At 42.3% G+C, this 11908-nt stretch overlaps 1 protein-coding gene across 1 annotated transcript in view; it reads left to right on the forward strand.

The window, feature by feature from the left end:
* acbd6 (acyl-CoA binding domain containing 6) overlaps positions 1-8789 on the forward strand; it is a 31923-nt gene extending 23134 nt beyond the window's left edge. Inside the window, exons 7-8 of the mRNA XM_044200746.1 lie at positions 5356-5386; positions 7881-8789. Coding sequence (XP_044056681.1) covers positions 5356-5386; positions 7881-8035 — 186 coding nt within the window. The 3' untranslated portion in view covers positions 8036-8789. The remainder of the gene's footprint in view (positions 1-5355; positions 5387-7880) is intronic.
* The last annotated feature ends 3119 nt before the right edge of the window (positions 8790-11908 follow it).

Here is an 11908-nt window from a genome sequence, read left to right on the forward strand (position 1 = left end):
GGGGAAGAGGGATCACTGGGGCACCTGAAGGACACTCCCAGGAGGTGTGAAGGGCAGTGAGTTTGGCGTCATGCTAATTTGACCGTGGGTGGCAGTGCTCACACGCTGAGTGGCAAGGTTACCTCTCCCTGCTTAGAGAGGAGACCCAGATTCAATTAGGGCTGGCCCCGGTCTGCAGATCCTTTTAATACAGGGAGGCCTTCCCAACACGCACACACACATCTGAGGTTAAACACACACAGAACCATACACAGCAAACATGGGGCAAACTCATGTGCATGCACAGGCCTTAACATACATGCATACTAACACACAATACATATGTTTGTGTGATCATTTCTTCTAGGGATTTCAATGACGATTCTGCACATTCATTACAAATCATGTTTAGTTTACATTATTTTAGTTTACATTACCGGTGGCAAGTTGCTGCAAGTTGATTTTCTTACCATTCTGAAAACCTGCATGACTGCATGCAACAAAACAAAAACTCAAACAATTCATGGTACTGTATGTTTTGGAAAATGGTAAGCAGAAAAGAAAGAAAGAATTTGAAATAAATGTTCAAAAAAATGTGCATGACAACCAGTATGGTGCTTTAAGTTGGTTGTTTCTGGTCCACGATGATGTTGCCACAGCAGCTGCTCTGGTTACAGATGGGACCTGGGTCTTCCTCTCCTCCATCTTACTCAGATCTGTGTTCTGCTTTCTGATTAATGGCACCTGCTCATCATAATGCTATCTGCTGGAATCTGCATACCAACGATCCCAGTTGCCTATCGATTCACCCCTCATCTTCCCAAACACACCCTGGAGACACACACTCATCCCCTCTCTCTCCCTCCCCCTCCCCCAACCACTGTCATTATAAAAGTCAGCAGCTGCTGCATGCATTGATCATAAATCATAATTGCTTGTCCATTTTTCCCCACTTGTTTAATGTTGCTGTCAGGGACAGTAGGGGGGAGAAAAGGTGGAGGCGGGGAAAGGAAGAGAGAAAGAAAAGGCCCTGAGCAAGTTTAGTGAGACACATAAAGATGAGATAGAAAATAAAGAGCTGAAGGAGAAATAGAAAGGAAGAGTTGGAGAAAGCGGACATGATGGTGAGAAAGAAATAGATCTAGTAGAGTTTAAGTTAAAACAAAAGCAGGTTTTTGGCCTTTTAAGAATGGGTTTGCTGTGTGACTGTGGTCTTGTCACAGAAAGATGTCACACAGAACAAACATGGCAGCACACATAACATTTTTTTCTTCTTTTTTTAAGAAAGAAAGGGTTTGATTTTATAGAAAAAGAAAAAGGTGCTAAGGAAAGAAAATCCTTAACAGTGGCCTCCAGATCACCTGACCCATACAGTCTCATATGCTGCAGCAGACTCCACAGCTGATGGTGGATTTGACAGACCTTTAACCTCCACCCACAATCTCTTTTCTGGCTCGGACACAGACAAACAGAATGAAAAACAGACAGACTGAAACCTAGTTTCAAGCGGCAGAGATAGACTCAAGGGACCTCTGTGTCCTATTTGTATCCCTGACTGAGTTAAGTTTCCGCCTCTGATATGCCCTTGATCCCACTTAATGCTGGTGTAAACGGCTTGAGTTGAATGTTTGGAGTATCCTTGTCCCATCGTCCGAGGTCTGTGAATGCAGACTGATGGAGAAAACAAGTTAAACCACTTTCCAGAAGTGAACACAACATCTGTGACAGTCCCTTTGTGTGTTCTCTGCAGATAAACAGAGTTACAGCTGATGTTTTATTTGATCCTGGTTTGATCCAGTCTGACTCTGAGTCGCCTGCTCATGCACTCATTTAGCCTCTGTCTCTGTTTTCTCTTTCTTTGGACCAATTTGGACTAGTCACAGTATTTTGATCTGTAAAGGTATAAAACTAAAGAAATAAGACTGTGCGCTCATATCTCTCTACATCCTTGATTTGCTGTCTTCCTCTTTCATCCGTCTAGCTTCACATCGTTTGTGTGGTAGAAATGATAGATTGGTGTGACTTAAATTCAGCAAAACTGCAATTGTACTAATAGACCAATCCCTGTCCATGCAGCTCCTAAGCATATTGCTCCACCCCATTAGGGTGATACACTACACAGTGCTGGATCTCTGCTGCCGCTTATATTGTGCAAGCAGCTGCTTTATTGAGCACTCTGCTGACATCCAGCCCAGCATTTCTGCACCGCAAGGGGAAACTTTGGATGACATGTAAAAGCAGGGGTTCTGTGCGACATGCGTCCATAATGGGATGGGGGGGGGGCGGCTATGGTAGCTAACTGCAGGTATTGGGGGAGAGTGGTGGGATGGGAGGGGGGTCTCTTCTAGGCTGCTTCCAAAGCAAATGGAAGACAATCCAATTTCCTGTGATTCCATCAAGCCTCCGTCCTGGATGCAGGGGCATTAGGGAATGCTGAGAGGACAGGCCACTGACCCCTCACACGAACATGCAAGAAGCATGTATGCTGCGCATATGCACTGGCACTGCTCAAAATATTTTCCTTTCAAAGGCATGTGTATCTGCAGTTTTTCTTTGCTTTCAGAAGTCAGTTCTGTACTGAATGTTGGGTAAAGCAGATATTTTTTGCGCGCGCTTATTTAACAACGAACTGCAGATTAGCACTCGCTGCAGATTAGGACTTAAATCCCTTACACTTTAATTATAACTGTATGAATTTATGTGCATCAAGGTCTTTCACTTGGCCCTGGCTGTAAACATCTGTCACTGTCCCATTGTGCCGAGTCTTTGTGTGCGTGTGTGTTTGTGTGTGCTATGCTGTAAAATAAAAATAAAATTAGTTGAGTATGATTTTTCCTCCATGGTTTATAAATATATATGACAGAGCATCCCCCTTTTATTTTATTTTTTTACAGAAAATGCCTGTATGGTTAAAATGTTACCCTCCATTTGTATCTAAATTTGTCAATTTCAGTTCAGTTATGCCCACTTTCTCTCTCTTTAGACTCAACATCATTGTGAGAGACAGACAATGTCCCCAATACATGACAGGTTGCGATTTGACTTGCAGACAGACAGCATTGTTGTCTTGGGTTAACTACGGCCCGGCGATTTGCATCTGTGCTCTGTGATCCACCCAGAGGGAATAGAAAGCTCTAATCCAATCAGCAGGTCCCTGAAGTGCACAGAGAGAGAGAGAGAGAGAGAGAGAGAGGGGGGTTCGGAGGAAGAGAGAGAGAGAGAGAGAGAGAGAGAGAGAGAGAGAGGTTCGGAGGAAGAGAGAGAGAGAGAGGGGTTCGGAGGAAGAGAGAGAGAGAGAGAGAGAGAGGGGTTCGGAGGAAGAGAGAGAGAGAGGGGGGTTCGGAGGAAGAGAGAGAGGGGGGGGGGGGTTCGGAGGAAGAGAGAGAAGGGGGGGGTTCGGAGGAAGAGAAAGAGAGAGAGAGAGAGAGAGGGGTTCGGAGGAAGAGAGAGAGAGGTTCGGAGGAAGAGAGAGGTAAGAAGAGGAGGAAGGATTGGAAGAGAGTAGAGGAAGGACATGGAAGTAACCAAAACAGGAAGGTGCATGAGAGGATCTGCTGTTAGAAGGGCAAAGGTGGCAAGACTAATGAATAATTTCACCATAACAGTTTTAGTAATTTGGAAGTATTTCCACTGCAGTGACATTTTACGGGATAGAAGGAAATGTCACTGCGCCTGCTGGCTTTTAATCTATCTCTGAGAGTTTGAAACTATTGTAATTGGCTCAACGACTGCTCTTGTTCTGGAGGCAACGGTTTGACCATTTATCATCATTATGAGGTGCAAAGGCAGGCTGGAACAGTGATTAAGAACTGAATCTCCTGTTGATGATGCCTGTCATATATTGTGTCTTATTATACCTGCGCACACACACATTTCCCCATCCCTGTCCCCAAGCCACAGTTCGAGAAAGAATTATATCTCTACCATTGACCCCTTGATCCCAAGTATCATTTTAACTGTTCAGAAGACAGACACCCACATATCCACATGCACACACACACGTGCACGCAAGAGACCACCACTGATTTTTTTGTCACCCTCTGACACTGAGTCTGCTCTCCATTGTCTCTGAGCTGTTTTCTGTCAGGGTCAAATAGCCTCCATGGTTAATTCATTTAAAAGATAAGGCTGTAAATATTCTCTATTTTTCTTATTGTTACAAATCTCATGATTTGATCCTACTAACAAGAACTGTCTGCCTATCCAAACCCTGATATAGCTTATACCTCTGTGCCGTAGAGCTCCATTGTCCAAAAACTATTAAAAACACATCAATGAGCCACATTATTGCACGGGGTGACATGTTCCTTCATTACCATGAGCATGGGCCCTGTAGTTTATTTTGAGTAAATCCCACAAACAACGTCCTGCTGTTGTTAATACTCACTAGAGCACTAAATCTGTATTAATCCACAGCAGAAATTAGTCCCTAACAAATGCACTATTTCCTCTTATTTGAGAAATGTTTGTTTAAAAACTACAGTGCCCAGCTGTTTAAGGAAATGACTGAGCCTTTTTTAAATTAGATATTTTTAAGATGTACATATTTAGTAGGAGCTCACTTCAGCCTTCGAGTTGCAATTCCGAGTCGGACACGATATCTCCCACTTGGCGCAAAGAACTACAGAAGTGTGAACTAAACGCTGGAAACATGGATGCAATGCCACAAATTGCACGCAATTATGTCTGAGGTCCAATATACTGTCCGTTCAGTTAATTTAAATGAAGCTATAGTATACACTGCTTGTTTGTATCTGCTTTCACTTGTTAACAAACCGCTACAAATGTGTAACACAATGAAAGTAGCTAAGTTAGTTCTGCCAAAACTGCTTAAATACAGCATAATGCATTGTTGTTTATTTTCATGGGGTTTGTTGACAATAAAAAAATCTGGAATAACACCACCCTTATTCTTCAAGACTCTGACATGGGTTGAGATGTAGGGTTGGGACTAATGCTGGTCTGGTGTTGGGGGGTAGATACGTAATGCTGGAGGCTTCCACTGTAATATGTTGAGTTTCAGTAGGTTGGTTCAGGTTGATTAGAGCTAGAAGTCACCTGCAAGATTTGATTTGCAGGTCATGTTTCTCAAATCAATATCTCATCTTCTCATAATCCCCCTTTGGTACAGTGAAAACATGGCACCCTTTGTCCATAGCCAACAAGTAGGAGGTAATTGGTTCTAGTAGCTGAAAGTTTTCCTCTTGACTCCTGGGAAGTTTGAGCAAAGTAATTTTCCAATTTCTCTCATACCAAATGCCGGAGATGTATATTTTGTTATTCCTGATATTTTTCTTTGAATTTGCACTCTCTGGGGTGTTTTATTCTCCCCTGGTCACAGGTCTGTTGATGTAAAGACTTGTTTTTGTCTTACAGGATAATGAAGGACAGACAGCGCTACATTATGGTAAGAAGGCCTCTCTTATTAATCTCTTCAGTCCAAAAAAAGCACACTTTATTTTCTTTTTTCTGCTATAAAGCTTTTTGTAAGTGTATGTGTCTATTTTTCAAATGGTAAATATCTCATTTTGGAACGAAACTCTTTACATTTATCGTACACTGACATCATTGTGTTGTCTGTGTGCGCACTCTCTTTATATACAGCAGCTTGTTTTCTGTACACACCCGCTCTTCCTCCCACTCTCTCTCCTCCATATCTCATCTTTATTTTCTGCAGTTGTTTTTCACTCAGTTTCTCTCATTCCTCTCTGTTGTATGCTGTGTGTGTGTGTGTGTGTGTGTGTGTGTGTGTGTGTGTGTGTGTGTGTGTGTGTGTGTGTGTGTGTGTGTGTGTGTGTGCACACAGATGTGTGTGTGTGTGTGCGTACGTGCGCACATGTGTGTGTGAGATAATCGCCAGGCCTCCCAGAGGAAATCAGCACTGGTCCTTAGACTCCCCTGACCCTCTCATGCCCCAACACACATGTCCCTGAGGGGCGGTTCCCCTGTCCTCTGAGTCTGTGTGTGTGTGTGTGTGTGTGTGAATCTGGACCATCTGTTGGTGGCGTTGGAGTGGGCATGTTGCATCACCCACCGGAGATCTGCACACACACAAACACACACGCTCAGCAGAGGAAGCCCCGAGGATGAGGCATAAAAAGATGACTAATAAACATAAGCGATGAACTCCAAGAGACAAATAGCAGAGAATGAAAATTCATTCCCACCTCTCTTTGCACAGGGCCACAGTGGCTGGCAAGTGATTAATTGAGGGTTTACTGCTCACCATAAATTGTTCTCCTCCTCTATGGCTCCCCTGAGGGCCAGCCACTTTTTACAGCTCAAGGCCCAGGCAAGACACCCGCCACGTGCACACACACAGCGTTGGCTAAATAAAATACTGTTTAGAGCAACAAGAGGAGGACTGCAAATGTGGCTGGAAAAATAAGCCAAGGTTTGTTAGTCTGATTTGGCTGAAAGATAAGTGGTTCTTGTAGTGACACTTACACACCTCATGCTATTGAGCTTGCACACACATTCTTGCTTACACACTCACATGCATTCCGATGTATCATCATATCTCATGCACACACACACTCCTGCCAGCCAGCCCGCCAACCAGCCACCCCTGGGCTGGAGGTTAAAAGGCCTGGCTGTCAATCACTGTGGCTGCTGAAATCAGCGATCATGGCGCAGCACAGAGTCTGCGCTTTAAAAGGAGTGAGCGATTGACACCGACAGAGAAGAGCACTCAGAAAGAGAGAGGAGATGGGGGGGCAAGGTGCCAGAGGGGCGAGAGGTGCATCGGATAAGCAGGGACCCACTAACTGGGTTAAGAAAGTGCAAGCCTCCCACCCTCCTCCCCCTTTATACCGAGGGAGAGAAGACCATTTTAGTGGAGCACAAATTGCCAATGGGGCAGAAATTAAGTGTTTGAGAGAACCACAGGTCCAGGCCAGTGTCAGTGCTGGGCCTGCAGATGGGCGTTTCATTAACTGCAGGACTGTACATACTTTATTAAACTACTGTATGTAGAAGAAAGGAATGAGGCAAATTTACTCAAACAGTCTGAAATGAGCTGCAGTGATCCATTAAATTCCCAATTATGACATTAATCCATGTAAGAAAAAAATGATAGACAGTAAAACAACTCTCCTCTGCACCTCCACCATTGTTTCAACAAGTCTAAGAGTCTACAGCCATACTAGCAGCTCTATGAGGCTGCACAGCAATGCTTTGAGCTAAATGCTAACTGTAGCATGGCTCACAATGACAATGTTAACATGTTGATGTTTAGCAGGTGTAATGTTTACCATGTTCACCATCTTAGTTTAGCGTGTTAGCAAGCTAAACATAAACTACAGCTGACGCTGATGGGAATGTCATTAGTTTTGCAGGTATTTGGTTATTAACCAAAGTATTGAACACATTGAAATTTTGACCTGAAGATGGCGCCAGATACGAAGTCAATGGCTCACCAAAGTTATTACAGTTCAACCTGAGGGGAACATAAACGTCTGTATCAAATTTCATGGCAATCCATCCAATAGTTGTTGAGACAATTCACTCGAACCCACAAATATGAACCTTATGGTGGCGCTAGAGGAAAAGTCAGGGACTCACCAAAGTCCTAATGATACATCATCTGGGAACCATGAACATCAGATTTGGTACCAATCCATCTAGTAGATGTTATTTAGATATTGGACAAGTGAAAACTTTGACCTGCTGGTCGCTCTTGTAGAAAAGTCAGGAGATCACCAAAGTGTCTAGTATTCGTTCTGCACAAAATTTCATGGCAATCCATCCAGTAATTGTCTATATAGTCATGCCACTAGCATGGCTAACAAACAAACAAGAAAGTTTGCCTAAATGTTTGCTTTTTGTCCTCTACTTCCTTTATTTCTCTTCTTTGCTGTATTCCTCTCCTCCTAACTCCTAACTCTGTCTGCTTTTCATAGCATCGGCGTGTGAGTTTGTCGACATCGTGGAGCTCCTGCTGAATGCTGGAGCCGACCCGTCCATCAAAGACATGGAGGGCTCTCTCCCTGAGGAGGTCACTGAATCCAGTGCCATTTCCTCTCTCCTGCGTCAGTACACTTCTCCGAAAGGCTAGATCACCCACCTACCACCACCCGGTCCCCGCCCCTGTCCTCGTCTCACTCTATTCATCCCCAGCAGTTGGTAGACCAGGATTGCAAAGGTTTTATTTGACTTTATTTCCCAATACTTGAGGTGAGTTTGATTTTGTTGGCTTAGCTCTTTGGAACTTCAGGCTGTAGAAATTAGCCCTTCCATTTGATAAGACACATGAAATGAAGCACACTGCATGTATTTTCATTAATCTAAATACTGTATATTGACTTTATATGCCCAGTAGGGTTGGGTGATATGACAATTACTGTGAGATGATAGAGATCTGTCAACTGGATAAGATTTTGCTCTACTGAGGTAGCTGTACCTTAAATATCTCCTCCGAGCAGGACTGCTTTTTGGCAATACTGGGATGACAGGCTTTGTGCATCAAAGTGATGAAGTATCTGGATTTGTCAAGTATTTAAGTTTTAAGTCACTGGAAGAACCAAAAACAGAAATTTCCATCCTCTTATTTTATCAGTATAAAATTTCTGAGACGCCATATAACAGTATATATATATATATATATATATATCGTTATCACGAAATAAAATTACATACTGTAATTGATATTATACATATCACCCACTCCTACTGCCCAGGTCTGACAACCAGCCAGGCCTTTTAGTCTGGGTCAGCCCTCCCTGACCATTTGTTCATGATTCAGTTGTGTTACGTTTAAGGAATGCTTTAGTCATTTGTCATTTATCACATTAAAGTCTTCAACAAATCTGTTCCCTCTGACTTTGTTCATTAGATAACTTACAGTCAACATCAGATGACAGTGTGCTGCAGTGACAACCCTTGTACTATTAAAACCATCCTAAACTCACATCCCACCTTAATGAACACTACATTGAACCTAAACCATACATTATCCAAATAGATTAAACTTATAGCAAATACAGTTTGGAAACACGGATACTTTATGATAAACTTTATCAGAATAAACATTTGTGTCAGAGTTTAAGTGCTTTACAAAAAGACAAAATTAAATTACATAATCCATAGCTTTAAGCCACACTCACTTCACTCAACTGGCCCATCTTCATCGTCCACACAGCATACGTACAACATACTGTAAATACAACACTGGACTCTACAACCTGCCTCTGTAGTATTATGTCATATAGGAGAGATCTGGATATTCTCCAAAAATAACCAACACATGGTCTGAGTCCAAATCTGCTTTACTCGTCCTCAAGCCCTTCTGATCAGCACATTCTCTCTGCCTCAGCTCTCACACACACACACACACACACACACATATACACACATACACATACACACACACATACACACACACTCCAGCAGACAATCTGGATCCTGGATCTTAACTACAGCTTTATGAAGAAGCAAATGCACATTTTGTACACAACAGTGGGGACAAAGCTTAATCCTTTACTCTAACACGCTCCCTTGCTCCACGCCTGCTCTCATCTCTCAGTGTTTTACTTAAATCTTCCTTGACACAAGGCGTTAGATAACCGTCTCAACATATCTGGTTGCAGCCTGTCAGTCACTCACAGATCTATGACAGCAGTAGATTGTCTACCTGGCATTGGTAGTCATCACCAGGGACACCGCTTCAAATTCAATTTTTGTCTTGACAGCTGTTGTACAGTGCCTGTAGTCAATTGAGATGCACATGAGTTGTGCTATACATGAGGTGAATTAAAATCCACATAATGTCTATATCTGCATCCATGTCCTGTCCTTCACAAATCACACGGGAAAAGAGGGCTGGGATTTGTTTTTTTCCCCCAAAAGTATCATCATACACTTTTGTAGACTCCAGCCATAGAGCCTTCCTCAATGACATTTTCTGCCTCTCCCCTCATGAATTTTGAGGAGGAACCCTACATGAGTTGAGAGGAAACCTTTTGAGTATTCAGCCTGAGTCTGAGACATGATGCGCTACAATCCCACAAAGAGACGACCAGTGACCATCTTATTGTTATGAATTCCATCCACATCCAGCCATTAGGCTGTTGGTGTATCTCTAAAGCTTGTTTGGGGCCCGGTGTTGTCTCCTCATTGCTTCCTAAACCCCGTTATGGTGGCTTGAGGTAAGAGAGGGTGACGGCAGTTGTGCTCCCCCCCTCGGCTCGTCTGCGAGACTCTGACACTAAGCCCATTATGCTTCCATTATGGGGCTTCAATTTTCCTCTGAGCTTTTCACTTTTGACACTGCAGCTCCCTCCCTCTCCAAACCGCAGACTCACACACCCCCCCAGGCCCAATATTGTTCAGCCGCTCTGAATATTTATGCATTTTTCAGAGGTGAAAAGTAATAAACTACATTCCTCAAGTAGTAAACTTAAGTACAGTTTTGAGGTACTTTGCTTGTGTACTTCCATTCTGTGCAACATTATACTTTTACTACACTTTATTTTGGAAGGAAATTCAGTGGATTTTTTATTCCCCAACAATTATTTACAGTGTCCCCAAGGTGCAAAACACAGCAACATTTCAAGAAGCAAATAAGTGTCAATGCGCTACATTTCACAAAACAAATGAATGAAACTAAACAATGTGATATCACCACAAACGTTATGTGAAATGTGAATTAATTTAATTTTTTTAAATTTCTGTTTGTTTTTGTTGTATTTTTTATTTTATTTTTTTTACGCTACATTAAGTTGACAGGCTTATTTGCAAACTTACATTTGGGGTCCAATTCAGGGTTCAGTGTCTTCCTCATGGACAGTAGGAGCCAGGGATAGACCTTTTTCACAGCAGACTTTTCAGTATTAGAAAAAGCACCGTTCTATTCATGAGTCCCAGTAAGTCGTGACAGGGAGCCAGCAAGCACAATACCAGGACCCTGAAACTGAAGCAGCTAAATGGAATTCAGCCATCATCAATTCTTTCACTTACACCTGTGCTTTTTCTGCGGTGACAGGTCAAAATATCTTCTTTGGAAAATACCTATTAATGGCTATAAATATTTCACTTATTGTGCCTAATTAGACCTAGTTGAATCACGCATTTTGCAGTAACTTGTTATTTTGTAATATATAAACCTAAAAACAATTTAGTACACTTAACAAATCTAGTTTTCAGTACCTCTGAAAATATAAGTAAACAAGGCACTGAACATTACAGGATGCAACTTCCTCAGCCTCATGTTAAATAGTAGGCATATTGTTCTTGTATATATTCTATTAATTATCTAATTAAGAGAGAATAACATGTTTCATCACTTACTGTCTGTAAGTAAGGTCACATTTGCCTGACAAAGCCCATTTATGGTCAAAACATAGCAAGTTATGTCAACGTTTAACAAAAGAAGACTGAGGAATGAGTCGAGTATGAGGCACGAGTATCCTGGTTATGATCAGGTTTTTGCCGTATCCCAGTTATATTTTGCACATGTAAACAGCATCCTGGTTTCAGAAACCTCGCTAAGTCACAGTTTTGAGAGACCTGGATATGCTAGCTGCAGTACTCCAATAGTATATAGTGGCATGTAAACACCTTATCCAGGTTTCTGATCATTCTCTGCCATGTGTGCAGGTGTGTCTTTAACTCAAGTTACATAGTGGTCAGTAAAAGAAGAAATATGATGGTAAATGATATAATGTAATGATGATCAACAGGCTGAAATAAGGGCATAGTCTGACTTCAGTAATACAGTGCAGATCTAAATTGTATTGTCGCTCTTGTCATGCTACATCCAAAAGAGTTCAGAAACCAAAATGTGTTCATTATCAACTGTTGAGGTAACTCAACTGGTAAAGGAAATAAGTGGCTGAGAGGTTGAGAAATCAAGACATACATGCAGGCAAACAGTCAGAAACCTGAATACTGTTAGAGTAATGTGTACAGGGATATGGATAACCAGGTTTCA

This window comes from Siniperca chuatsi, linkage group LG6, assembly GCF_020085105.1.
Source record: "Siniperca chuatsi isolate FFG_IHB_CAS linkage group LG6, ASM2008510v1, whole genome shotgun sequence".
Taxonomy (NCBI): domain Eukaryota; kingdom Metazoa; phylum Chordata; class Actinopteri; order Centrarchiformes; family Sinipercidae; genus Siniperca; species Siniperca chuatsi.